At 40.5% G+C, this 27,098-nt stretch overlaps 1 protein-coding gene and 1 long non-coding RNA gene across 8 annotated transcripts in view; both read left to right on the forward strand.

The window, feature by feature from the left end:
* Positions 1–6,088: 6,088 nt before the first annotated feature.
* Positions 6,089–27,098, forward strand: part of ldlra (low density lipoprotein receptor a) — a 28,497-nt gene continuing 7,487 nt past the window's right edge. For 3 of the 7 annotated variants that reach the window (XM_038694104.1, XM_038694113.1, XM_038694136.1), the window contains exons 1-5: positions 6,089–6,377; positions 10,452–10,577; positions 13,196–13,576; positions 26,592–26,717; positions 26,850–26,972. In XM_038694104.1, the coding sequence (XP_038550032.1) occupies positions 6,293–6,377; positions 10,452–10,577; positions 13,196–13,576; positions 26,592–26,717; positions 26,850–26,972 (841 nt within the window). In that variant the 5' untranslated portion in view covers positions 6,089–6,292. Of the gene's footprint in view, positions 6,378–10,451; positions 10,578–13,195; positions 13,577–23,059; positions 23,349–26,591; positions 26,718–26,849; positions 26,973–27,098 lie in introns of those variants that run through there. The other 4 variants (XM_038694121.1, XM_038694126.1, XM_038694146.1 and 1 more) reach the window with 3 other exon arrangements.
* Positions 13,583–14,464, forward strand: LOC119883492. Its single transcript, XR_005440658.1, has 3 exons — positions 13,583–13,947; positions 14,063–14,182; positions 14,450–14,464. It is a non-coding gene; the product is annotated as an uncharacterized LOC119883492 (long non-coding RNA).

Consider the following 27,098-nt stretch of genomic DNA (forward strand, 5'->3'; position numbering starts at 1 on the left):
AAGGCCTCCTGGAGTGGCAATGGCAGTAAGGCAGTCTGCTCCGTTGATGCAGACAAGGGAACCCGCCCATGCCAATACTTTTATGAAGTCATTACAGAAATGTACTGTGTTGTCAGGCTTGACCTGAACAGGCACTTTTGGACTCATAAGACAGAGCTTTTAGAAAAAGGTCCATAACCAGGGTCTTTATAATGACAGCTGGGCTTTTCTTGTCTCATTCTAGACACGTTTTAGTCACTCAAATCAGTTCCCCTGAATCACCACTCTTACTACATGTCCCCTGGTGGTGCCGCAGTATGTGTGTTCATGTTTTGAGACGGGGACACACAGCAATCTGCAAACATCTCATCAGGAAATTAGAGGTTAACTCTGGCACAGTTTGGTAAATGTTTCACAGTCGGTCACCCAAAGGACCCAGATTTAACAGAGGCCTGAAAATTCCTTGTCACTTCTTATTAAATGCACCCCAATGTGCAGTACAGTGTGGTTAGGGGTGGGTGGGTTCACTCTCTGGAAAAGGCCAGCATTAGACGGAAAAGGAAATGTGTCTTGTATAGTACAATGCTCTGGCGTTGAATAAGCTATTTTGATGTGTAAAATTGTTTTAATGTTTCATCATAATTTTCCACCTGCCCTTTACTTACTGTCTATTAATTTCTAATGAAACAGCAATGGAAAAAAACAACAAAATGTATTTTAAGGATCAAGTAAGAAGTACTTTTACAAAAGTAAAAGTATTCATCATGCAGAATGGTCCCTATCCGTGTTATATTGTTATATTACTGGATCTTTGTCATTGACATGTAAGCAGCACTTACACGCTGTAGATGGTTGAACTAGAGCTAAATTTAACTGCTCTATTTTCTCTTTCTTTTTGGAAGTTTCATCTATAACAGTGCATCATGTGTTATTATCTGATCGTATGTTTTGTTTGTTATATCTGTCGGATAATGTAGTGGAGTAAAAAGTACAATATTCTCCACTTTGGCGGGAGCTGACCCCTAGCCTGGGAACAACCAGACTAAACTATCTAACTCTATCTAAAGTATTTAAAACAAGCTCCACCTCAACCGGCTAAAACTATTAAAATGCCATACAGTAAAGTACGTAATTGAATGAAGGACTTTTACTTGTAATGGAGTTTTCTTTGAATATATTTGCTATTTAACTAAGTAAAGGATCTAGGAACTTGGATGATGTTTTGTTTTCACAGTGAGGATTTCTCACGTGCTAGGGTCAGTTATGACTGGACATATGTGTGTTTCTCTGAAATTTAAATTGTTTTTCTGCACATTGATCAGTGTTGGAGTAACACTGAAGGTCACACGTGATAAAATGGGCTTGGTCAATAAGGGCCGTCCGGGGGGTTCCATGTTATCTGAATGTACAAGTAGCAGGGGTCAATGTATTTACTTACCACTATGACCAACTTGATGTTTCCCCTGCTTTACCTTCTTGTTTTTTTAACCCATGTTCCAGTGCCAGAGGAACATACTTCATGGATTATGTATCTGTTTTAAATTACAGAGGTGTATTCCTGAACTATATGGTAGTCTCTCTGCTTGGTTCAAGGTTGTTGTTTTCAAGTTTTATCCCTTAAGATGTGCTTTATCGCTGCGCCTCCTCTGATGTAAATCTCATTGTAAATTATCTTATGGACCCAGAAAGGTTTGAACTTTGAACCTGAAATAACATGCTGTGTTTTATGAGAGGGGACCGACCTCAATTCAGAAAGTAGCGCTATGAAGATAAAAGCAGTGATAATGACTTTAGTATTTTATTAGAAAGTTTTACTCACGGGTCAATTAGCATTAGCTTTTTGTACACCGTATATCTTTTACCTTTTGTGTTTTAATTTATCAAAGAAATGACACAAAGGAAATTAAAATTACATGTATTTTTTCAGTAGGTGGAAAACATGCACGGAATACGTCAATTATCTCCTTTCCCCACATCAATGTTGTATAACCGCACCATATGAACTGGAACACTGCTTTGTGTTGACCGGGTTGTTTGGTTTCAGCTGCCAATCTTATAGACTGCCACAGGCCATATGGGGACAAACCTTGAACTTCAAACCAGTTGACTCTAGAAAAAAAAAAGTTTCAATACAAAGAGAAAATAATATTTTTTAAAAAACAAGTTGTTATGTTTTGAGAAAAAGTCATGAGAAAGAATTTAATGATTTTAAGAGAATTAACTCATAGTTTTACGAGAGAAATTGTGCATTAAGAACCCACTTGTTATGTCATATGTTTTGACTGGATTGAGTAGATTTGATTAAATGTTCCCCATAGTCTATAGTGAACCTTTACTATTTTTAGTCTTACTATTTTAAAGATGTGTTTGGCCTGTTGAGTTACTTTCCTATCAGCGGTTCTCAGCTCTGGTCTGTGGCTTGGGAGCTTCATGTTCCCCCCCAAGCGCGAACCTCCGGATCTCTGGTTCCAAAGAAACCAAGATGGCGACGGCCAAAACAGTAGTCCACAATTTATAGGTGACATCTCGGTGGCTCTGTCCACTTTTTTTATACAGTCTATGGTTCACCCTCGCTTGTTTCTCCCACAATAAGGTTCTTATTGGTGAAACTTAAACAGTAACTTCAGGTCATCCACATTCCTCATTTGACACGTAAATACTGAAATATTCTGACTTTTTTCTCATACATTTCTTTTATATATATAATAACTATTAATTTTCCATCTGAATCATCAGAATGGTTCAGATTGAAATCTCAACCCTGAAGAAATGGTGAATCAGTATTGCAATACCAATGAAATACGACCACGTATGAGTGTGACATTGGAATAATACTGATTTATAGTTGTCCCGATTATACTTGATTAAGCATTGATTTGTAGTTGACTGGGTAACAACAACAATGTTGAAAAATCATCTATTTATAGTTGACCAGAAATTACATGATATTGAAAAGCCATTGATTTATAGTTGATGGGGAAACATGATTGAAAAGTCACTGAATTATAGTTGACTGGGAGATATGATTGAAAAGTCAATGCAGTATTGTTGAACGGGAGACCATCGCTTGGTGGATCAACGGATCAACGTTCCTTAAGCCCACACATCAGTCCACATCAGGTAAGCACATATTTATTTATCAAATGTTTAATTGTACCAAATTTGTATACATTTATCGTTTATTAAGATTGTCTAACATTATATGCAGTCATAGACTATATACAAGTGTTTCAATACCATTTTATACTGACAAATAGCACAATATCCAAGCTCCATCGTATTAGGATAAGTTACTTCGCTAGTATAAATGCTAACTTTATCACCAGAAGATAATATCCTGTACAGGACTGTAAATTATGATAAGAAGCGTATTTTATCTTTGCTCAGATTTCGAGTGCTTTGCGAAATATATGCACACCTTTCTCATGCTCGTAACTGATCCTAGCTAATACCCCTGTCATTTAACTTTAAATAAGCCAGCTAACTTGATACATCTGTCAGTCTTCTACAACTTTCAGCCTCCAGATTCAATCTATGACTGCATTTAATGTTAGACAATTTAAATAACGTTAAACTATAAACGTCAATGGATTCCACCACAGCCAGGCAGTCTACATCTACAATTGGTAACGTTAGTGAATTCAAGTAAGTTAACTGTTATATAATATATAGATGTGTGTATATATATATATACATATATATAATATCTATATAATAATATAGCGCCAATTTAGTCCGACTGACATTGTTCATCTTCACATCCTTTTCACTACTGAAAGTTGTTTTGTTTGTATGTTTTCTGTTATAGATACCCTGATTGAACCAATGGAGACAGAAGTCTTTGACTTTGTCCAGGCAGCACAAAAGTGGCTTCCTATGCTCCAGACCTGATGGGTGGACAGAGCAGAACAGGAGTAGTGAATAATTTTTTTGATTCCATAAATTCAATTCAATTCAATTTTATTTATATAGCGCCAAATCACAACAACAGTTATCTCACAGTGCTTTTCATAAAAGAGCAGGTATAGACCGTACTCTATGATGCTATTTACAGAAGCCCAACAGTTCCCACCAAGAGCAAGCACTAGGCGACAGAGGCAAGGAAAAACTTCCTTTTAAGAGGCAGAAACCTCGAGCAGAAACATGGCTCAGGGTGGGCGGCCATCTGCCTCGACCGGTTGGGGTGAGAGAGAGAGAGAGAGAGAGAGAGAGAGAGAGAGAGGAAGAGGGCAGGAGAGGAACAGAGAGAAAAAGAGAGGGATGGAAGGAGAGATAGGGGAGGGAGGCAGCCTACACAATATACACACAGAGGTACAGACAGTGAAGATGATGTTGCTATAGACTAAATGAAAAATGGTACAGATATTTATAGTAGTGTTAATGATAATAATCGTAATGTTAATGATTATAATAACAATAATAACAATAGGACTAGTAACAATAGTTGTTGTAGCAGAGGGTGCCGAGCAGGAACACGGGGGCAGCAGGTGACCCGCAACCACAGATCCAGACTCCACAGCTCCAGAGCCAGAAACACCTGCAGGAAGTGATAGGAGGAGAGAGGAGAGGGACGAGAAAGCACAAAACTACCGGAAAGGGGAGAAATTGTGTTAGTAACATGCAATAATGGAATGAGGTTGCATACAGAGGGAGAGAAAGTAGAGGAGAGAGGAGCTCAGTGCATCATGGGAAGTCCCCCGGCAGTCTAGGCCTATAGCAGCATAACTAAGGGATGGTTCAGGACTCACCTGAGCCAGCCCTAACTATAAGCTTTATCAAAGAGGAAAGTCTTAAGCATACTCTTAAATGTGGAGATGGTGTCTGCCTCCTGAACCCAAACTGGAACCTGGTTCCACAGGAGAGGAGCTTGATATCTGAACGCTCTGGCTCCCATTCTACTTTTGGAGACTCTAGGAACCACAAGTAACCCTGCATTCTGGTAGCGCAGTGCTCTGGTGGGGTAGTAAGGTACTATGAGCTCTTTAAGATAAGATGGTGCCTGACCATTAAGAGCTTTGTAGGTAAGAAGAATGATTTTAAATTCTATTCTGGATTTTACTGGAAGCCAATGCAAAGAAGCTAAAACAGGAGAAATGTGATCTCTTTTCCTGGTTCCTGTCAGAACACGTGCTGCAGCATTCTGGATCAGCTGCAGCCTGATAATAAAGAATTGCAGTAATCCAGCCTAGAAGTAACAAAATAAATAAACTAATATTTATCTTTAAATAATATTTTTTTAACTGATTAAATTGTCTGTTGTCATTTATACATTTTTAATATATTATAGTCTCTTTTCTGTGGTTTAGTATTGGTTGAAATACCATTGAAGGCACGTTGATTGTTAGTTAGGCCTATCATTTCAGCGTTGTTTCAATAGTAATATTGGTTGAAATAACACTGAGGTCACGTTGATTTTTAGTTAGCTATGATTTCAACGTGGTTTCAATATTAAAAAAGGGTGCAAAATGACGATGAATCAACATCATCTGATGTTGATTCAATGAAATTAGCGTTGACAGCAGAATGTTGATTCAACATAGTTTCAACGTTGTTTCAATAGTAATATTGGTTGAAATACCATTGAAGTCACGTTGATTTTAATTTAGGCTTTGATTTCAACGTTGTTTCAGTAGTAAGATTGGTTGAAATAATATTGAAGTCACATTGAAAAGTGGTGCAAAATAATGATAAATCAACATCAGAGTCTGATGTTGATTTAATTAAATTAGCGTGGAGAGCAGAATTCTGATTCAGCATAGTTTCAGTAATGTTTGCTATCTGGGTCCTGGTCACCCAATTTCTGGGTAGGGCATACGCCCCTGTTATCCATGTATGGCAGTAAGAGAGGGTTAGAAATTAGTTAGGCTAATTAGAATTAGCCTCCAGGGATTGAAACTTAACTACAATGTATCCAAATACTCTTTGTGCGTGTGCGTCTCTCCTACCTCTCTGAAAGGGTTAAACACAGTAAAATCCATCTCTACAGAACTCCGCCTCCCAATTGTTGGGACTGTTTGGCCTCCGAAATCATACCACTCCAGATCCCACCTTCTCCCTCTCGGCCCCCTCTTGGCCCCACCCATTACGAGACCACATTGAAATGGGTCTGATGTTGTTGTCAAACAGTAGTGTGGAGAGCATCCATCCTCAGATCTTCTCGCAGGAGCATCTCTAATACAGCAGAGCACAAGCAGGCCAACAACTAGAGCCTTCTACTACTGGTGCAGTGTCAAACAGCAGTCACATTACTGACAGTGTTGCATAAAGGCTAATATAAAAAGTCACATCTGAGACCTAACAGGCGTCAGTGTAGATGCATCTTCCAGTGGGGCTGAACAACATGGGACGGCCGCGTTATGCGTCATTGTTGTTTCTTATCTGCTCCCTTGTTCAGACAAGTAAGTTCGAATTTCCTTTACTTCAACTTGAGCAATTATGTCATTAATTAGCTTTTTTACTTGGCATCTGTGTTAATTAACTATAAAATGCATTAAATGTAGTGCTGCGCTTTAGTTCGATGTTGTTTGATATAAATGTATATTTAGAGAACATTATAAATATGATTTAAGACAATTATTCAGTGCCTGTGGGTTTAAATTGCCCACTTCTCTGACAGCACCGGATGCAAGGTGATGGGGGGAGGGCGCAATTCTTCACAGAATGTAGGTCAACTCGCCTTTTTCCCCACAAGGAATGGCCTACTCAGGGCCAAAAAATGCTTTCATGTCGACTCAACATCACATTTGTTTTTCATAATTTAACAGTTACAAACCTCTATCTATGAGTCACCATGCGCTTTTTTTTAATGAAGCTGCGCGTTTTTTGCTTTTCATTCACAGGCACTCAGCTCGCAGCAAGTTGTGCAGCCAATGAGGTTTGAGCAGGGTGTGACTACTGAGTGCAAAGATGTCAAGCTGGGTTTCTGAAAATGATGAGGGAATGAATGGGCGCAACTTGGATTTAAATAACTATAGAAAATGTATCAGGGGAACGTTTGGATGCATTTGGGTTTTATCAGTATTGCAACATTATGTTCTTCCTACATGATGCAATATTCAGCCTGTTTGCAAGAGACTTTCTTCCATCACCTGAAATGCCCTACATGGGCTATTGTGGGAATGAGTGGAAGCCCTCCAAATCCTCCATTTCAAACACAGACATTGTCTTATGGCAGCATTCCTTAAGTTTTGGATGTACACTCAGACCTGTTCCCAGTATGTTGGTTCTGGGAAATGGTGTGTGGTGAAACATTCTTCTCTCCAATGGTATTTGGGTCATCTTGAGAATTTTATTATCTCAATAAGTGATCCCTTATTTGTTTTAATGGTGTGATCTTTCTGCTCACCTCATGGCCAATCAATTAAACACACCAGACGTCACAGAATGGGCAACAAACATGAGCCTGAACACATTTGTTATTTCTCCAGCACTGATTTGTGCTCAATCAATAACGCTGCCATTCGGTCCAGTTTGTCTGTCAAGGTCTGAACTTTAAGCTCATTAAGTAAATAGCCAGCGTGAACTTTGTGCCACTGGTTTCAGAGAATGAGGACTGATCTAAAGGGAAAAATACCATCCATCGGCAAGAAGGATCTGCCTTAAAGTTCAACCATTTAAGTGTTTTGTACTGTTTCTTTTGTATTACCCACAAGGATATTCCTTTGATAAGACCAGGTTTGTCAACATGGAGTCATAAAGACATTATTGGCTGTGAACAGTAGTATATTTACTTCACAGCCACAACACTGAAATCATATAAAATACTACTACAGTGGCAAAACAATTCCTCAACCTGCAGAAGCTTGAAGAAATAAAGCCTCTCCTTGTTTAAGTACTGCTAAAGCACTAACCATGACTGATAGATGTTTGACTTCACCAAGAAGCTATTGTAATTTATTATGCTGTAAGACATTTACAGTTTCATCAAGTGTCGTCTCTCTGATGTACAGTCTAATTGGTCCTTCCAGTTCAGTGGCTTCATTGGGTCCATTAAAGATGGGGGTTGGGAGGGCGTCTCTGTGTCTTCAGCATATTCATTTTTTCCAGCGTAAACACTGGAAAATGAGATTTCTATTGTGAATATGAACTTGTCATATCAGCAGCTCCCTGATAAAGCTGGATAAATACAGGCTGGGCTGCTGTACTGTACTGTTTGACATGTAGTTTAACCATTTATCCGCCCTATTTAAACAAGTACTAACAGACAAGTGTGTTTCTTCACGTGCCATACCAGAGTAATTACCTCCCAGCCCTCATCTCCTCTGGAAGCACATTTATCACCATCTTTATCACCTCATTGAAGACATATTCTCTGTCTGTCAGTTGCTCCACCACTTTCTTCTTTGTTCTGTACTAAAATTGTTGGATGGATTGCCATTAGCTTTAGTAGAGACGTTCATGATCCCCAGATGATGAATCCCTCTGACTTTGGTGTTCCCCTGACTTTTCCTCTCACACCACTAGCAGGTTGACATATTATTTTTTAGTGACATGTTTTGACTTCTATCATATTGATTATCATAAAATTTGGTACATAGTGCCCAGGGGAAGAATCCTACTGACTTTGGTGATCCTCTGACTTTTCCACTCACCACGAGGTTAACATTTGGGTGAAATGTCTCAACATGTTCATGCGTTCCTCAGGATGAATTGTAATAACTTCAGGGTTTCCCTTAACCTTTCCTTTAGCGTCATCATCCGGCTTAAAACTTAAATTTGTCCAACACTTTGATTTATGACCAAATATTCTGTAAAACTAATGACATTCCCATCATCCTCAGCTGTAGCTTATGTACACTGCTAAATAGCACAGGTTAGCATGCTAGCACACTCAGCTAAGAGAGTGAACATGGTAAACAGACCTGCTAAACATCAGCATGTTAGTATTTTTATTGTTAGCATGTGGTAATGCTAGCTTTAGCAATTAGCTCAAAGCACTGCTGTGCCTCTTCACATAGCTGCTAGCATGGCTGCAGACTTTTAGTCTTGTTTAATTGCTTTCTGCAGAATTATTATTTTATGTGACTTAAAGAGGTGGTATTATGCTCATTTTCAGGTTCAAAATCTTATTTAGGGGTTGTACTAGAACAGGATTACATGGTTTAATTTTCAAAAAACACCATATTTTTCCTCATACTACACATTGCTGCAGCTCCTCTTTTCATCCTGTGTGTTGTACGCTCCACTCTTGAGCTACAGAGTGATACATCTTACTTGTAAAAAATCTTTGTTGGGAGTTTCACATGCGCAATTCCCAGGTAAGGACTACTAGCCAATCAGAAGCAGAGAAGCCGCTTCAGACTGCGACCGTAAGCAGACTTAACCCTTAGCAGTTTCTCACAAGTCCACAACTACACAACATCATTGTTCCACATCTTACCATAAACAACTACAAAAATCAACATATTTCAACTCAATTTTACATAAAAATTGGCCAAACAATTTCAACGTTTGCTCAGTAGCTTTCACATCGGGTGTAATTTTAATATTAAAAGTATAACTTTAGCTGTGTTAGCCAACATTTACAACAACTCCGCACTGAACAGTCTGTGAAGTTACATTGCTGTGTTTATTTTAAATATAATTCACAACCAATAAAGCATACTTACAGGTTGTGATTGGGAATTTCCAGGCCCAAACAGAGTTGGAGTTGCATCGTCTTTTAAGACTAAACATTGAACTGTTGCCGGTGTTCTGACGATCTATGCTGCCTTGCCGAAAAATGCTACCATAGCGCAAATCGATAGACTCGACCCTGCTCTGTTCTCCATTGCAGATAGTACCCAGAGATAGTACGTAGCTTGTCGTCATAGCGACGCCAACACCACTGCCGCGATGTAATGTTCAATGCGACACGCACACCAGCGACCCACACAGCTTTCTCTTTTTTAAGTTCAAACGTTTCAACATTACTCAGAATGTAAAGACAGAGAAGCGGTATGAAAACCTTCCAGCTGTGTTTTCCTCTGCCGTTGTTCGCTGCAGCGGTCTGTGTGACGGCGGGAGCAGAGGGCTCTGTGAGCGGCTTGGCGCAGGCTTCCCCTGCAGCCACTTGCGGAGTTCCTCAACTCCGAAAATATTCAAGCACATTTTTGTTCTGCCATCAGTTCTCGTAAAACTGTCAATGTCGGAAATCTACACAGCTGATTTCTCACCTAAAAACTTCTCAGAAGTGGATTTAGTGATGAAATTCCATACGAAAACTATAAATTATAAAACTTTCTGTTGCTGGTCTCTGTCTGGTGCACGCAATGATGATGCAGTGAATAATGAATATTCTCTCTGACCAATCAGCAGTCTGTCATGTTTTCACATGGAGAGGGAAATAGCCAAAAAGCATAATACCACCTCTTTAAATATACTTCCAGCCATGTCTGTGTTTATGGGGAGTCTTCCTGCATTGGCCCTGATAAATGATAACTAAAACAATGGCCCTTTTAGCTCAACCGTGCATTTATATCTGTCTGTCATAGATGCATTGACAACATGTGGAACCAAGCAGTTCCAGTGTGGGAATGGGAAATGCATCTCAGCGAGATGGGTGTGTGATGGCACAGATGACTGTGGAGACGGCACAGATGAGCTTCCTGGTACCTGCCGTGAGTATCATATGTCACTCGACATGAGAATGCACTTGTTATTGCTTTGCACACATACCTGTCAATCCCACAGTCCCTCAGTCTGATGAGTACATAGTGTCAGTTACAGTTTTCTGTGTATTTCACTTCCAGTTACCAAAACATGTAGACCGACAGAGTTCAGCTGGGCGGACCGCCTTAACCAGTGTGTACCGAGCACCTGGCACTGTGATGGAAAAGCTGACTGTGATGGTGCTTTCAGACCAAACGCGAAGCGAGCGTTTGGGGCGGTGAGCTTACATACAAAGACAATGCAAAGACGCGTAGAGCCGCGATTTCCTGTCGGCCGGCGCAAAACGACTTGAAGGGTGCAGGCCCGGCGACACAAAGGAATTCGTGTGAGTTGAATATTTTCAACTCCAGCGAAGAAGTCGCATGACACTGAGTCGCGATAGCCTATCAGTGTTGAGATTGTCCGTACGTCACTGAGGCTTCAGAGCGTTGTGTGGAGAGGACCAGGCAGAGCGGGGGATTGAAAATCTGCTGGCCGGCTGAGAGCTGCTAAACTTGGGGCAGAGGAGCAGGGAGCAGCGCTGCAACCATTTGACAAATAAACACCTGTAGTCGGTCGGATTCTGCTCTGACAACTACGCTGTTTACTCACGGGAGGAGCTCGGAGTTAACTGCTTTTATTAAATTAGCTCTTTACTTTAGTTTTTGGGATTTCAACGTTGATTTTTCTTCACTGGAGCTTCTCAGCAGCTAGCTTCCGTACACATCCGGTTCCAGTGTTGTTTTTAGCGTCATTAGCTACGACATCATATTTATATAAAAACCGGACAAAACTGGACATTACTTTGAGAAAAGAAAATGAGGAGGTTGAACTACCTGGTTAGTTCAGAAAACATGTGTCTGTAACTTTATTCCAGCTATCATTGTACTTTACTGTGACCAAGTTAGCATAGCATAGCCCTGATCGATCCAAACTCTAGTTATGTGTCCGTCCGTATCGAGGCTTCGAAGCGTGTGTCGAGTAGGCTAATGCATGATGATTTTTGTGGAGCACGTATTGATGACGTATGTGGTGACGCCGTGCGGAGATGGTTTGCGGGTTTGGCGTGCGATTCGAAAATGCAATGGACCCTACTCAACATTTTGTGGACTTGATCGAACACAATTAGATTTTATCTACAGCTCATTTTAACTACTAAAAAAGTTTATCAACTTATGTCAGAATTGCTTTGATCAATAACTTCAAAAATTGTGATGAAACAGAGGAAAAGAAAGTGTTGAAATTTCTTTACATTTTGTGGCTTTGGTAAGAATTAAACTCTTACCCCATATTACCCTAATAATTTTCTAAAGCAGGTAAAATCATCTCCAAAACAGAAACCGCCTGAAGCCCAGCACTGTGGAACTGTTGTTTTTAAATAAAGATTAATATAATGTTGTCTCTGTTATCTCAACAAACCAAGTTATCATAACCCTCTCCCTTGTTTCCACTTTCCTTTTGACCCTGTCGTTGTATCATAAAGACAGACACCTTATAAAAAAGCTAGTCAGTCATGTATTGGCATCACAAACATCATTCATTAATTTATTCAATTCAAAGCTTCACACACCAAAGCCATGCCGTTAGTCACTCTGCCTGTTTTATATTTATTGTCCACTTGATGGCACAGTAGAGCAAATGAAGCACCGTGAAGCTTCGGCCCATGAGTGAGCCAATTGGATGGAAAGCTTCAGTGCTTCATGACGCTTCATCTCGCCATCACTACCAAACTCTACTCAGAAAAGAAACATTTTAGAGGTTGTTGTCCTGCTGTCTTGCTGGCAGACCTGACAAAGCATGAATTCATATGTTTAACAAATCTGTATCATGTTGTAGTTATTTCGGCATCAGTTTAATCCGTTTATTGCTATTTAATCACAGCAAAATGTTTACTTTGGGGTCATACAGTTGTAGTAATGGCGCAAATTCATGAAATCGAGGCCAAATTTCTACATTTTTCAGAAGAAGCTGTGTCTTTACTTTTCATCTCTTATACATATTAAGAAAAATAATGCTATTAAGCTCTCTAAGTTAATTGATGAAGCTTACAGAAAATCCCTAGCTTTATTCAAACACTTTGTTACTTTACTCCTTACCCCCCCCCCCCCCCCCTCCCCTATTTACTTTTTGGGTTGGTTGTTTATTTATTTATTTTCAGTGTACATCATCTTGTCTGTTCCCTTGTTAATTATACACTGGTTTGTACTATGCCACTTTGTATGTAAATTTTGTCAATAGAAGTTGTAGTAATGGCGAGTTGTGTTTATTCACGTTATCACGTTAAAATCGCCTTCTCGCGTTGTGTGTGAACACCTGTAGCGAATGTACTCACGCGAGGAAAGCGTCGCGAGGCAAAAATTCAGACCAACCGCGAATGGAGCTGACGAAGAGAGCTGTGGTGAGTCGAGCTGACCACAATCTGCAGGAGGCCCACACATCTGTCTCACCATTTCCTCAATCATATGTGATTTATCTTGTTTCGTTGCTCTCAGAATCCACAGCTTTCATCCCCTCCCTTCCTCCCTGCTCTAAAGTGTTCCTGGTCTTTCATTACTCTCATCGCCCTGTTATATCTCCTCTCTCTTAGCGCCAAAGCAGTGCACAGACACAGAGTTCCGCTGCAGGAACGGACAATGCGTGTCATCCTCCTTCGTGTGTGACAACAAGGCTGACTGTGACGACGGCAGCGACGAGGCCTCCTGCCCGCCCGTCACCTGCAGCGCCACGTCCTTCCAGTGTAACAACACCGTTTGTCTTCCACGCCTGTGGGCCTGCGACGGAGACGCCGATTGCTCAGACGGCTCGGACGAGTGGCCCCAGAACTGTGGTACAAAGACACTTGACACTGTTGCCACTAATCACTGCTCATCCCTGGAGTTCCGCTGTGGCAGCGGCGAATGCATCCACGGCAGCTGGAAGTGTGATGGGGGAGTTGACTGCCCCGATCGATCAGATGAAGCTGACTGTGGTAAGTGTGACTAACAAATTCTTCTTTTCCTGTTAATTACATGCTGTCATTAGTTTGTCATCATCTCTTGTACTCATTTCAATGGGAGCCGCCAGTGCAACCATCAATAGGACTGCAAGGACATGAGTGATGAAACTGGCTGTGTCAATGGTATGAATCTCCTGCCTTACCCTTCCTCTCCTGATCGTTACCAGCCAAATGAACTTCAAACTCTCCATCTGTGTCTACAACTGAATCTTTATTTCTCATGCACAGCAACCCACTGTGAGGGCCCAACCAGGTTTAAGTGCCGCAGTGGCGTGACTGCAGGGATTGGTCAGATGAGCCTCTTAGGGAATGTGTTGAGTGCAAGAGGCCTCTCATTCATAAACGTCTGGTTAATTACTACTTTTATGTATTTAATGAGGGTGTCTGCAGCTTGAGAATGCTAATTACTGTACGACCTCAGAATAAAAGACGATAAACCTTTTCTTCTGCCCACTGCAGGCTTTAATGAGTGTCTGTACAACAACGGCGGCTGCTCACATATTTGCAATGACCTGAAGATCGGCTATGAGTGCCTGTGTCCTGCTGGATACCGCCTGGTTGAAAAAAAACGCTGTGAAGGTAACAGACTCCCACAATTAGAAGCACTTAGAATATCAAAGATCATTGTGCTTTTTTCTGTTCTCTTTCAGTTTTCATACTAACGTGAACTTCAGTCAGATTAACAAATGATTGCAAATGATATGTTTACTCTGACGCAAAGTTGTCCGCGTCCATGACTGTGCTGTCAGATAAAGAGGGATCTCGTAATTCTAATGGACACAGTAACTCAGCATTGCTCCTGTGACGGAAAAGCTGATTTCATTTTTTTCTTCATCTTTGAATCAGATATCGATGAGTGTGCCAACCCGGACACCTGCAGCCAGATCTGCATCAACCAGATAGGCAGTTACAAATGCCAATGTGAGGAGGGTTACCAAGTTGACCCGGCAACCAGAGCCTGCAAGGCCATCGGTAAATATCAGCTCTGTGTGTTCTTTCACAGTGTTTGTTGCATTATTATGTAACAATTAGATGTTCAAAGATGATGAATAGTCTTCTGAAATGTTATTTATTTTCTGTTTAAGATTTGTACTCCCTCATTGTTGTGAAGAGGTGAGACGAGACGTGCACATACGAGAATAACAACATAAACCTTAAACATCTTCTCTCTGAATGAAACACTGAGAATGTTGGTATAAAGAGGCACCTTCTTACTGAAGCTAGGGTGGGTAATGTTGGGGAAACTAGCAAGAGATTTAGATTTAAAGTATCCAACTGAAAAAGTCCACCCCTCACCTCAGGCCCCCATCCAAAGCCTCTCCCCTGAAACACATTTTCATGCACAATGAGTGCTCACAGGTAGACAGGCAAGTCAGCCTGCCAATCATTTTGATTGGCTGTTCCTATTACAGTCCTGCGACAGAGCATTTGATTTATTGATTGCTATTGGGATGTAAAGAGAATTTAAATAAATAGAACAAAAAAATGCTTATGAAGTAAATTGCCTACCCCAACTTTAAAAGCTTTAAATAAAGTAAATATAAAACTTTAACAATCCTCTCTGTGGAGTAATAGTAAGTGAGCACTCAGTTAATATGAAGTCACCTGTAGTGCATGAACACAGCACGATTTGTTAAAATGGATCCGCACTATAAAAGGTGCTGAAACGATTAGTTTAATAATCACTTAGTTCATCTACAGTTCCCTGGCTCTAGCCTGTTTAAAGGATGTGCTGCTTTTCTCTGTTTTAAATCCATGTAAACTGAATGTCAGACAAAACGAGGAATTTTATGACATCACTCTGAATGCAGTTTTTTCATTGTTCATGTTGGTTATGTTTTATGTTTCTGCTGTCTGTTATTTCTCCAGAGGTCGGGTCCGTATGCATCAAAGATATTTCCATGTAAAAAATAAGTCGATTGATGGACAATTATTTGGCATCCACTTTTATAAGTAATTTATTGTTCTGTCCCAGTTCTGGTTACTCAAATGTGAGGATTTCCTGCTCTTCTTTGTTCATTTAGCTTGTTTATGTGAAAGTGAACTGTTTATCTCTAGGCTTTGGCCTGTTGGTCAAACAACAGGTTCAGGAAAATGTAATTGGCATTTAATATAATCTTTTCCGACATTTAACAGACCAACCAATGAATCAAGGAAATACTTGGCCGATTAATCGAAAATAAAAATAGTTTAATTTGAATAGCCTTTTTTCTCTGGTGACAGTTATGACATGACTGCATGTAGTCGATATCCAGTGTTTGAACTGCATCGGGATGTGCAAGCCATACCGATGCAGTTCATAAAGACGACAAAATGCCCGTAATAATTCTTCTCCCTATTCTTTTCAGGAGCATTCAGCTAGTGGCAGCGAGGACGACTGAAGTGAACCACTCGTGATTGGACCAACGGCCCACTGAGCCCCTCGACTGGACTTTATATATTTTACTTAGATACAGCAGGGAGACAGTCAGTGGAAAAGGCCTAGTTTTACCTAGATGAGCTGATTTTTAGTGAGATAATTGTATTCTCATTAAAGTATACCATTAATTAAAAAACAGTTAAAAAAAACTAAAATATGAAAGGTATGAACCATCCACTTCCATATTTAAACCATTTTCCTCAGTATGAATAGTAGTGTGTCTCTTTGCCTTTTTTGTTTTCTCCTGTAAGTGGAAAATTGACAGAGCCTGAATTATTATAGACTGATCGTGGGCCATAAAGAGAGCTGTTTTTTTTTTTTTTAAGTGGTATTAATTTTGTCGTCTTTTTACTTTGAGACAAAGCGTACATGTGAACCAGGAGTCACTGCGTTCCTTGAAGTCCCTTTTTGAATGCATGTCGTGCGTGTCTGTGGAAATGCACCCGGATGTGTCTTCACTATTATCTCTGTGTTTAATTTAAGACTACAAGCGGGATCACGGTACATCCCACCCTGCAGCCCCTCCCTCTCAGGTTGTGTATGTAATGGGGGAGGGAGGGATATAGGACCATTTTCTCGTGTCGGTGTCACTGGATTCCAAAAAATACAATAAAGGCATCTCATAATTAATTTGTTGTCTTGATGTTTTTTGTCCAAAAGGCACCATGACAAGGTGTCAACTCATCGCATCTGTACACTAGATGGCATACTGAGAACAGGTAGCTGCATACATGAGGCTTGTTTACATCCTACCATCCTTATCTCCCCAGTCAGGATGATGTTTCAAATACAGTAGTTTTTAGTCAGTTTTCACTTTTATTCCTGGTTGTAATTCTTTTGGCTTAGACCACAGACAAGATGGGTTTCCAACATTTTTATTTTAAATGTACCACCACCGCCCAGTCAGATGAACTCAAATACCCCTTTCTAAACACCTCCTGTCATGTACCAAACGTGTTCATTTTAATTAATTGAAACTGGAGGGATATTGTCTGTTTTTTTTCATACAATTTAACTGTAAATGTTTTGGTGAGATCAAGTTTGCCTTCTTACTACTTGTCACAAAAGCTAGTACTTACCTACTGTATATGTCAACCTTTTAGCTATTAGGCCTACTTTAAGCTCCTTCAGTTGTTGTCCATTAACGGTACTTAAAGCTAATTATTTCAGCTGTTTATCAAATATTTTAAGCTACGCTGCAACCATTATACATTAACTACTTCTAGCTATTTCAACCATCAATTAATTGTAGCCATTTTCTGATTTTTCTAATAGGCTACCTTTAGCCCCCCTGTTCAAATATTCATCCATTACTTTCAGCTAATGTAATTTATCTTCAACCTTTAGCCCACTTTTTCAAATGTTTATCCATTACATTAGTTTAAGCTAACTATCAGCTATTTATCCATTACTTTTAGCTTTCTATTCAACCGTTTTAGCAAACGATTTGAGCTGTTTATTCATTACTTTAAACTATTTCAGCCATCTGCTACTCTTAGTTAAATGTTCTGATGCTTTTTCAGTCAACATGTGTTGCAGCAGGCTCAGTATGTGGATACGTTTTTCATTAGAAAGATCTGTTTGTTCAAATTTGTTGAGTTGCTCCAAAGTCTTTTCATGGCAACTGTAGAAGCACCCCTCTGTGTAACACACTTCTTGATCTCTTAATCTTTTGATCTCAGTTTTCCAACACTCTCCCCACTCCTCAGAGGCTGCTCCTTGACCGTGACACACATCCTCCTTTTCTGCCTACAATGTTGGTGGTATCCAGGGGCACATGCCCCAACACCTGAAAACACATGAGGGGTTTTATTTTCTGTGTATGAATTCTCATGCCTTAGCTGAGTTTCAGAGAAACCCCTGCATGAGTCTCCTCCCAGATGTTCCTGTGTGAATGTGTGGTTGTATAATTGTGTCTGACATTATTTTAGGTTCATTGGCCGTTGCCCCAATAAATGTTCTTTATTTAGATCTATTTGTATTACTCACCTTAAAGATGACGAGAGCTTTGTGTGTTACATGATATCTTAGCGGAATTGGAATAAATTGACCACCACCACCACCACCACTACCATTTGATTATTTCATCCCGTTCAGTACAGTGTCGGACTTATCTTCTTTATCCACTGTGATGACGCCAAATGTAACTACTTCTAAAAAAATATGTAATTGGCTGAACAGAACTCCCTGTTCATGCAGTCACTCCCTATGCCACAGTCACCGCAGAGCAATCCAGAAATGTATCCCTGTGCTGGCATGTGGCATTTTAAGTTGATGATGGATAGCTGGACACACACACAATTTGTGTCTGAAATATTTAATGGACATCAAGCCAGAAATCTTTCTTGGCCTCTGATTCTACTTAGAAAGAACACTCCCCCACTCTCACCCCTGCTTAGCTTTTCAGGAGCCGAAGTCAGAAACATGCTCAACTGCATCTGGGAGAACCTGATTTAGGCTTCAGGGGAAGACAAGAGACAGAAAATCCGTTGCAACCAAGACAATGTTTGTGAAGGTGAAAGGTGAATAGAGCTGTGGGGGTATACTGGAAGAACCAGAAACTGTTTACAGAGGCCGAGGTGAGGAGATTGAGATTGTGTAGAAAGAGAGATTGAAACAGAAAGCCCATCAGCTGTAGTAGAGGGGTGTGTTCTACTCTCTGTGAGAGGAACTTGACCTCACCTGCACTCTTGTTTACATTAATTCTGTTTCTGTCAAGGGATACAAGAGGAATTTCTACCTCTCTCCAGTGTGCACTATCTTTTCAATCAATCTGTTTCATGAAGGTGTGAAAGAGAGGACGGGGAGGGTGTGTGTATTGTAATGTCATGAGAGGTCACCAGGGCGCGGCTGTGCAACATAACTGAGCAAACAGGCAAAAGGAAGGTTCAAAAGAAGTTTTATTCTTCAGTCCACAGGTTATCAACAGGCAACTCAGGTAAACTCTTAAATCAAAAGCACAGCCCAGTCCCAGCTTAAAACATCACAGTGCAGAAATATAATTCCTCAACATTAAGTGTCTGTTTTCCTCTTCTAAACACGTCTTCTTCCCCTTCCCAGTTCCTTCCAGCTGTGTGCTCGTTGTTCTTCAGCTTTCTTTGTTCTGCTTCCCCTCGGGATCCAAAGTCCGGCTTTAAGGCAGCTTAGGAACCTACACCTGAGTGGTGAGGCATTCTAGCAGATGGACTGTGTGCAATGGCTGCCATTTTGTGATGAGGCAGCCAATCCTGTAAGGGAAACATAGCACCCCTCTACTGCAAGTGCCCTGGTGATGCCACGCATCCCTCTCCCCAGGCCTGAGGTCCTTGACAAGGTGACTGAGGTCCAGAAGGCGTCACAGCCGGACAGGGCATCTGCCTTTCTATGGCGTCCCGGCCTGAGAAGTTAACAGGCTGGAGGCTTAAGAACCACCTAGTTACCCTGCTGTTTTTCTCTTTGCCTTCCAGGGTTTGACCTGCTCAATGGTGTCCCCCAAGTACGTTGTTTCACTGAAGGCCAGCTTACATTTGTTGAGATTCGCCATCTTGCCTGTGTGTCAGAGAGACTCCTGAACTTTCTGCATGCGAGGAAAAGGGCTTTCCCAGTCTGGGCTCTGAATTACATCATCCAAACAGGCAGATTCATATTCTTCATGGGGCAAGTGCTTGATCCAGGTTGTGGGAGCTCCAAAAAGACCAAAGGACATCACCCGGTACTTTCAAAGGCCTCCTGGAGTGGCAATGGCAGTAAGGCAGTCTGCTCCGTTGATGCAGACAAGGGAACCCGCCCATGCCAATACTTTTATGAAGTCATTACAGAAATGTACTGTGTTGTCAGGCTTGACCTGAACAGGCACTTTTGGACTCATAAGACAGAGCTTTTAGAAAAAGGTCCATAACCAGGGTCTTTATAATGACAGCTGGGCTTTTCTTGTCTCATTCTAGACACGTTTTAGTCACTCAAATCAGTTCCCCTGAATCACCACTCTTACTACATGTCCCCTGGTGGTGCCGCAGTATGTGTGTTCATGTTTTGAGACGGGGACACACAGCAATCTGCAAACATCTCATCAGGAAATTAGAGGTTAACTCTGGCACAGTTTGGTAAATGTTTCACAGTCGGTCACCCAAAGGACCCAGATTTAACAGAGGCCTGAAAATTCCTTGTCACTTCTTATTAAATGCACCCCAATGTGCAGTACAGTGTGGTTAGGGGTGGGTGGGTTCACTCTCTGGAAAAGGCCAGCATTAGACGGAAAAGGAAATGTGTCTTGTATAGTACAATGCTCTGGCGTTGAATAAGCTATTTTGATGTGTAAAATTGTTTTAATGTTTCATCATAATTTTCCACCTGCCCTTTACTTACTGTCTATTAATTTCTAATGAAACAGCAATGGAAAAAAACAACAAAATGTATTTTAAGGATCAAGTAAGAAGTACTTTTACAAAAGTAAAAGTATTCATCATGCAGAATGGTCCCTATCCGTGTTATATTGTTATATTACTGGATCTTTGTCATTGACATGTAAGCAGCACTTACACGCTGTAGATGGTTGAACTAGAGCTAAATTTAACTGCTCTATTTTCTCTTTCTTTTTGGAAGTTTCATCTATAACAGTGCATCATGTGTTATTATCTGATCGTATGTTTTGTTTGTTATATCTGTCGGATAATGTAGTGGAGTAAAAAGTACAATATTCTCCACTTTGGCGGGAGCTGACCCCTAGCCTGGGAACAACCAGACTAAACTATCTAACTCTATATAAAGTATTTAAAACAAGCTCCACCTCAACCGGCTAAAACTATTAAAATGCCATACAGTAAAGTACGTAATTGAATGACTTTTACTTGTAATGGAGTTTTCTTTGAATATATTTGCTATTTAACTAAGTAAAGGATCTAGGAACTTGATCTGTAGTACTAGTAGTAGTAGTAGTACTTTGTCTCTATTTCCTCCATCATGCTGCTCCTACTTAACATATTTTATCACAGTGTGACAGCCTTGGCCTTGATCCTTGAATTCCCTTGGATGCTTCTGTGAGGCAGATCTTGTGCTCTGACGTGAAGAAAGAGCTAACCGGACTCTGCTATCACTGAATGGATGATGTTTTGTTTTCACAGTGAGGATTTCTCACGTGCTAGGGTCAGTTATGACTGGACATATGTGTGTTTCTCTGAAATTTAAATTGTTTTTCTGCACATTGATCAGTGTTGGAGTAACACTGAAGGTCACACGTGATAAAATGGGCTTGGTCAATAAGGGCCGTCCGGGGGTTCCATGTTATCTGAATGTACAAGTAGCAGGGGTCAATGTATTTACTTACCACTATGACCAACTTGATGTTTCCCCTGCTTTACCTTCTTGTTTTTTTAACCCATGTTCCAGTGCCAGAGGAACATACTTCATGGATTATGTATCTGTTTTAAATTACAGAGGTGTATTCCTGAACTATATGGTAGTCTCTCTGCTTGGTTCAAGGTTGTTGTTTCCAAGTTTTATCCCTTAAGATGTGCTTTATCGCCGCGCCTCCTCTGATGTAAATCTCATTGTAAATTATCTTATGGACCCAGAAAGGTTTGAACTTTGAACCTGAAATAACATGCTGTTTTTTATGAGAGGGGACCGACCTCAATTCAGAAAGTAGCGATATGAAGATAAAAGCAGTGATAATGACTTTAGTATTTTATTAGAAAGTTTTACTCACGGGTCAATTAGCATTAGCTTTTTGTACACCGTATATCTTTTACCTTTTGTGTTTTAATTTATCAAAGAAATGACACAAAGGAAATTAAAATTACATGTATTTTTTCAGTAGGTGGAAAACATGCACGGAATACGTCAATTATCTCCTTTCCCCACATCAATGTTGTATAACCGCACCATATGAACTGGAACACTGCTTTGTGTTGACCGGGTTGTTTGGTTTCAGCTGCCAATCTTATAGACTGCCACAGGCCATATGGGGACAAACCTTGAACTTCAAACCAGTTGACTCTAGAAAAAAAAAAGTTTCAATACAAAGAGAAAATAATATTTTGGGGGGAAAGTAGTACAATTTCTAGAAGAAGAATACATTAGTTTTTAAAAAAACAAGTTGTTATGTTTTGAGAAAAAGTCATGAGAAAGAATTTAATGATTTTAAGAGAATTAACTCATAGTTTTACGAGAGAAATTGTGCATTAAGAACCCACTTGTTATGTCATATGTTTTGACTGGATTGAGTAGATTTGATTAAATGTTCCCCATAGTCTATAGTGAACCTTTACTATTTTTAGTCTTACTATTTTAAAGATGTGTTTGGCCTGTTGAGTTACTTTCCTATCAGCGGTTCTCAGCTCTGGTCTGTGGCTTGGGAGCTTCATGTTCCCGCGAAGCGCAAACCTCCGGATCTCTGGTTCCAAAGAAACCAAGATGGCGACGGCCAAAACAGTAGTCCACAATTTATAGGTGACATCTCGGTGGCTACGTCCACTTTTTTTACGTCCACAGTCTATGGTTCACCCTCGCTTGTTTCTCCCACAATAAGGTTCTTATTGGTGAAACTTCAGGTCATCCACATTCCTCATTTGAAACGTAAATACTGAAATATTCTGACTTTTTCTCATACATTTTTTTTTTTTTACTTTATTCTTGAAATAGTTCAACTTTATTCTCAAAATCTCTTTTTATTATTCCCCCAGGCCTTTGCCCTAATAGCCTACTTCCTTGTCAGGCTCCTGTGAAAATTTTATGCTGGTCACCCAATTTCTGGGTAGGGCATACGCACTTGTTAACCATGTATGGCAGTAAGAGAGGGTTAGAAATTAGTTAGGCTAATTAGAATTAGCCTCCAGGGATTGAAACTTAACTCCAATGTATCCAAATACTCTTTGTGCGTGTGCGTCTCTCCTACCTCTCTGAAAGGGTTAAACACAGTAAAATCCATCTCTACAGAACTCCGCCTCCCAATTGTTGGGACTGTTTGGCTCCGAAATCACACCACTCCAGATCCCGCCTTCTCCCTCTCGGCCCCCTCTTGGCCCCACCCACTACGAGACCACATTGAAATGGGTCTGATGTTGTTGTCAAACAGTAGGAGTGTTGAGAGCATCCATCCTCAGATCTTCTCGCAGGAGCATCTCTAATACAGCAGAGCACAAGCAGGCCAACAACTAGAGCCTTCTACTACTGGTGCAGTGTCAAACAGCAGTCACATTACTGACAGTGTTGCATAAAGGCTAATATAAAAAGTCACATCTGAGACCTAACAGGCTTCAGTGTAGATGCATCTTCCAGTGGGGCTGAACAACATGGGACGGCCGCGTTACGCGTCATTATTGTTTCTTATCTGCTCCCTTTTTCAGACAAGTAAGTTCGAATTTCCTTTACTTCAACTTGAGCAATTATGTCATTAATTAGCTTTTTTTACTTGGCATCTGTGTTAATTAACTATAAAATGCATTAAATGTAGTGCTGCGCTTTAATTCGATGTTGTTTGATATAAATGTATATTTAGAGAACATTATAAATATGATTTAAGACAATTATTCAGTGCCTGTGGGTTTAAATTGCCCACTTCTCTGACAGCACCGGATGCAAGGTGATGGGGGGAGGGCGCAATTCTTCACAGAATGTAGGTCAACTCGCCTTTTTCCCCACAAGGAATGGCCTACTCGGGGCCAAAAAATGCTTTCATGTCGACTCAACATCACATTTGTTTTTCATAATTTAACAGTTACAAACCTCTATCTATGAGTCACCATGCGCCTTTTTTAATGGCTGAAGTTTTCAGTTGCACATTTTCTTCTTTTTGTTTCCTTTTTTACCCTCGCCGGCTTTTGGATGAAGCTGCGCGTTTTTTGCTTTTCATTCACTCGCGCTCAGCTCGCAGCAGGTTGTGCAGCCAATGAGGTTTGAGCAGGGTGTGACTACTGAGTGCAAAGATGTCAAGTTGTGTTCCCGAAAAGCCGTTATTTAAGCAGTTGCAATTGATAATGAGGGAATGAATGGGCGCAACTTGGATTTAAATAACTATAGAAAATGTATCAGGGGAACGTTTGGATGCATTTGGGTTTTATCAGCATTGCAACATTATGTTCTTCCTACATGATGCAATATTTAGCCTGTTTGCAAGAGACTTTCTTCCATCACCTGAAACGCCCTACATGGGCTATTGTGGGAATGAGTGGAAGCCCTCCAAATCCTCCATTTCAAACACAGACATTGTCTTATGGCAGCATTCCTTAAGTTTTGGATGTACACTCAGTCTTATTGGAAGTCACTGTCAGACCTGTTCCCAGTATGTTGGTTCTGGGAAATTGTGTGTGGTGAAACATGTTGGAACTGGTTGTCACATATCCACATTTCCACACCAGTCACAGAAACATGAGCTGTAACATGTCTGTCCCCAATCTTTTGAAACATGTTCTTCTCTCCAATGGTATTTGGGTCATCTTGAGAATTTTATTATCTCAATAAGTGATCCCTTATTTTTTTTAATGGTGTGATCTTTCTGCTCACCTCATGGCCAATCAATTAAACACACCAGACGTCACAGAATGGGCAACAAACATGAGCCTGAACACATTTGTTATTTCTCCAGCACTGATTTGTGCTCAATCAATAACGCTGCCATTCGGTCCAGTTTGTCTGTCAAGGTCTGAACTTTAAGCTCATTAAGTAAATAGCCAGCGTGAACTTTGTGCCACTGGTTTCAGAGAATGAGGACTGATCTATAAAGGGAAAAATACCATCCATCGGCAAGAAGGATCTGCCTTAAAGTGTTTTGTACTGTTTCTTTTGTATTACCCACAAGGATATCCCTTTGATAAGACCAGGTTTGTCAATATGAAACTGATGACTATCTTTATGGAAAGAGCAATAAGGAACCGCCTTTCACATGGAGTCATAAAGACATTATTGGCTGTGAACAGTAGTATATTTACACTGAAATCATATAAAATACTACTACAGTGGCAAAACAATTCCTCAACCTGCAGAAGCTTAAAGAAATAAAGCCTCTCCTTGTTAGCAGTAACCATGACTGATAGCACCAGATGTTTGACTTCACCAAGAAGCTATTGTAATTATTAATGCTGTAAGACATTTACAGTCATGCATAATTTATGACTTGCCTTTTCCCCAGCCATTCTTATAGGGCACAAACTTGTGAAAATGGAAATACTCATAAATATTTTATTAGAATTTTTTGGTTAAAAGCTAATCTTGCACTTACTGGATCTGGCTATGAAGAAGCTAATTGCTTCGCTGCTGGTGGTGTGTGCTGCTACAAGGTACAAGGTAGTTTTATTTATCATGAAGTTGTAGTTCTCAAACTCAAACTTATAGTACTATATACTTATACTTATAGTTTTAGTATATAGTGCTTAACACCTCCCTCTGCCCCCTTTAGAAACAGGTGGGCATCCAGGGTTTGGAGGCCCCGGGGCCAGACGGAGGAATGGTTCAGTGGCTTCATTGGGTCCATTAAAGATGGGGGTTGGGAGGGCGTCTCTGTGTCTTCAGCATATTCATTTTTGCCAGCAGGGGCCGTAAACACTGGAAAATGAGATTTCTATTGTGAATATGAACTTGTCATATCAGCAGCTCCCTGATAAAGCTGGATAAATACAGGCTGGGCTGCTGTACTGTACTGTTTGACATGTAGTTTAACCATTTATCCGCCCTATTTAAACAAGTACTAACAGGCAAGTGTGTTTCTTCACGTGCCATACCAGAGTAATTACCTCCCAGCCCTCATCTCCTCTGGCAGCACATTTATCACCATCTTTATCACCTCATTGAAGACATATCCTCTGTCTGTCAGTTGCTCCACCACTTTGTTCCGACGAAAATTGTTGGATGGATTGCCATTAGCTTTAGTAGAGACGTTCATGATCCCCAGATGATGAATCCCCTGACTTTTGTTGTGGTTGACATATTATGTTTTATGTTTATGTTTTGACTACTATCATATTGATTATCATAAAATTTGGTACATAGTGCCCAGGGGAAGAATCCTACTGACTTTGGTGATCCTCTGACTTTTCCACTCACCACGAGGTTAACATTTGGGTGAAATGTCTCAACATGTTCATGCGTTCCTCAGGATGAATTGTAATAACTTCAGGGTTTCCCTTAACCTTTCCTTTAGCGTCATCATCCGGCTTAAAACTTAAATTTGTCCAACACTTTGATTTATGACCAAATATTCTGTAAAACTAATGACGTTCCCATCATCCTCAGCTGTAGCTTATGTACACTGCTAAATAGCACAGGTTAGCATGCTAGCACACTCAGCTAAGAGAGTGAACATGGTAAACAGACCTGCTAAACATCAGCATGTTAGTATTTTTATTGTTAGCATGTGGTAATGCTAGCTTTAGCAATTAGCTCAAAGCACTGCTGTGCCTCTTCACATAGCTGCTAGCATGGCTGCAGACTTTTAGTTTTGTTTAATTGCTTTCTGCAGAATTATTATTTTATGTGACTTAAATATACTTCCAGCCATGTCTGTGTTTATGGGGAGTCTTCCTGCATTGGCCCTGATAAATGATAACTAAAACAATGGCCCTTTTAGCTGAACCGTGTGTTTATATCTGTCTGTCATAGATGCATTGACAACATGTGGAACCAAGCAGTTCCAGTGTGGGAATGGGAAATGCATCTCAGCGAGATGGGTGTGTGATGGCACAGATGACTGCGGAGACGGCACAGATGAGCTTCCTGGTACCTGCCGTGAGTATCATATGTCACTCGACATGAGAATGGACTTGTTATTACTTTGCACACATACCTGTCAATCCCACAGTCCCTCAGTCTGATGAGTACATAGTGTCAGTTACAGTTTTCTGTGTATTTCACTTCCAGTTACCAAAACGTGTAGACCGACAGAGTTCAGCTGCGCGGACCGCCTTAACCAGTGTGTACCAAGCACCTGGCACTGTGATGGAAAAGCTGACTGTGAGAATGGAGCTGACGAAGAGAGCTGTGGTGAGTCGAGCTGACCACAATCTGCAGGAGGCCCACACATCTGTCTCACCATTTCCTCAATCATATGTGATTTATCTTGTTTCATTGCTCTCAGAATCCACAGCTTTCATCCCCTCCCTTCCTCCC

The sequence above is a fragment of the Micropterus salmoides genome, unplaced genomic scaffold (genome assembly GCF_014851395.1).
Source record: "Micropterus salmoides isolate LMB-PRFRI ecotype aquatic unplaced genomic scaffold, ASM1485139v1 Ms_hic_scaffold_10, whole genome shotgun sequence".
Taxonomy (NCBI): Eukaryota; Metazoa; Chordata; class Actinopteri; order Centrarchiformes; family Centrarchidae; genus Micropterus; species Micropterus salmoides.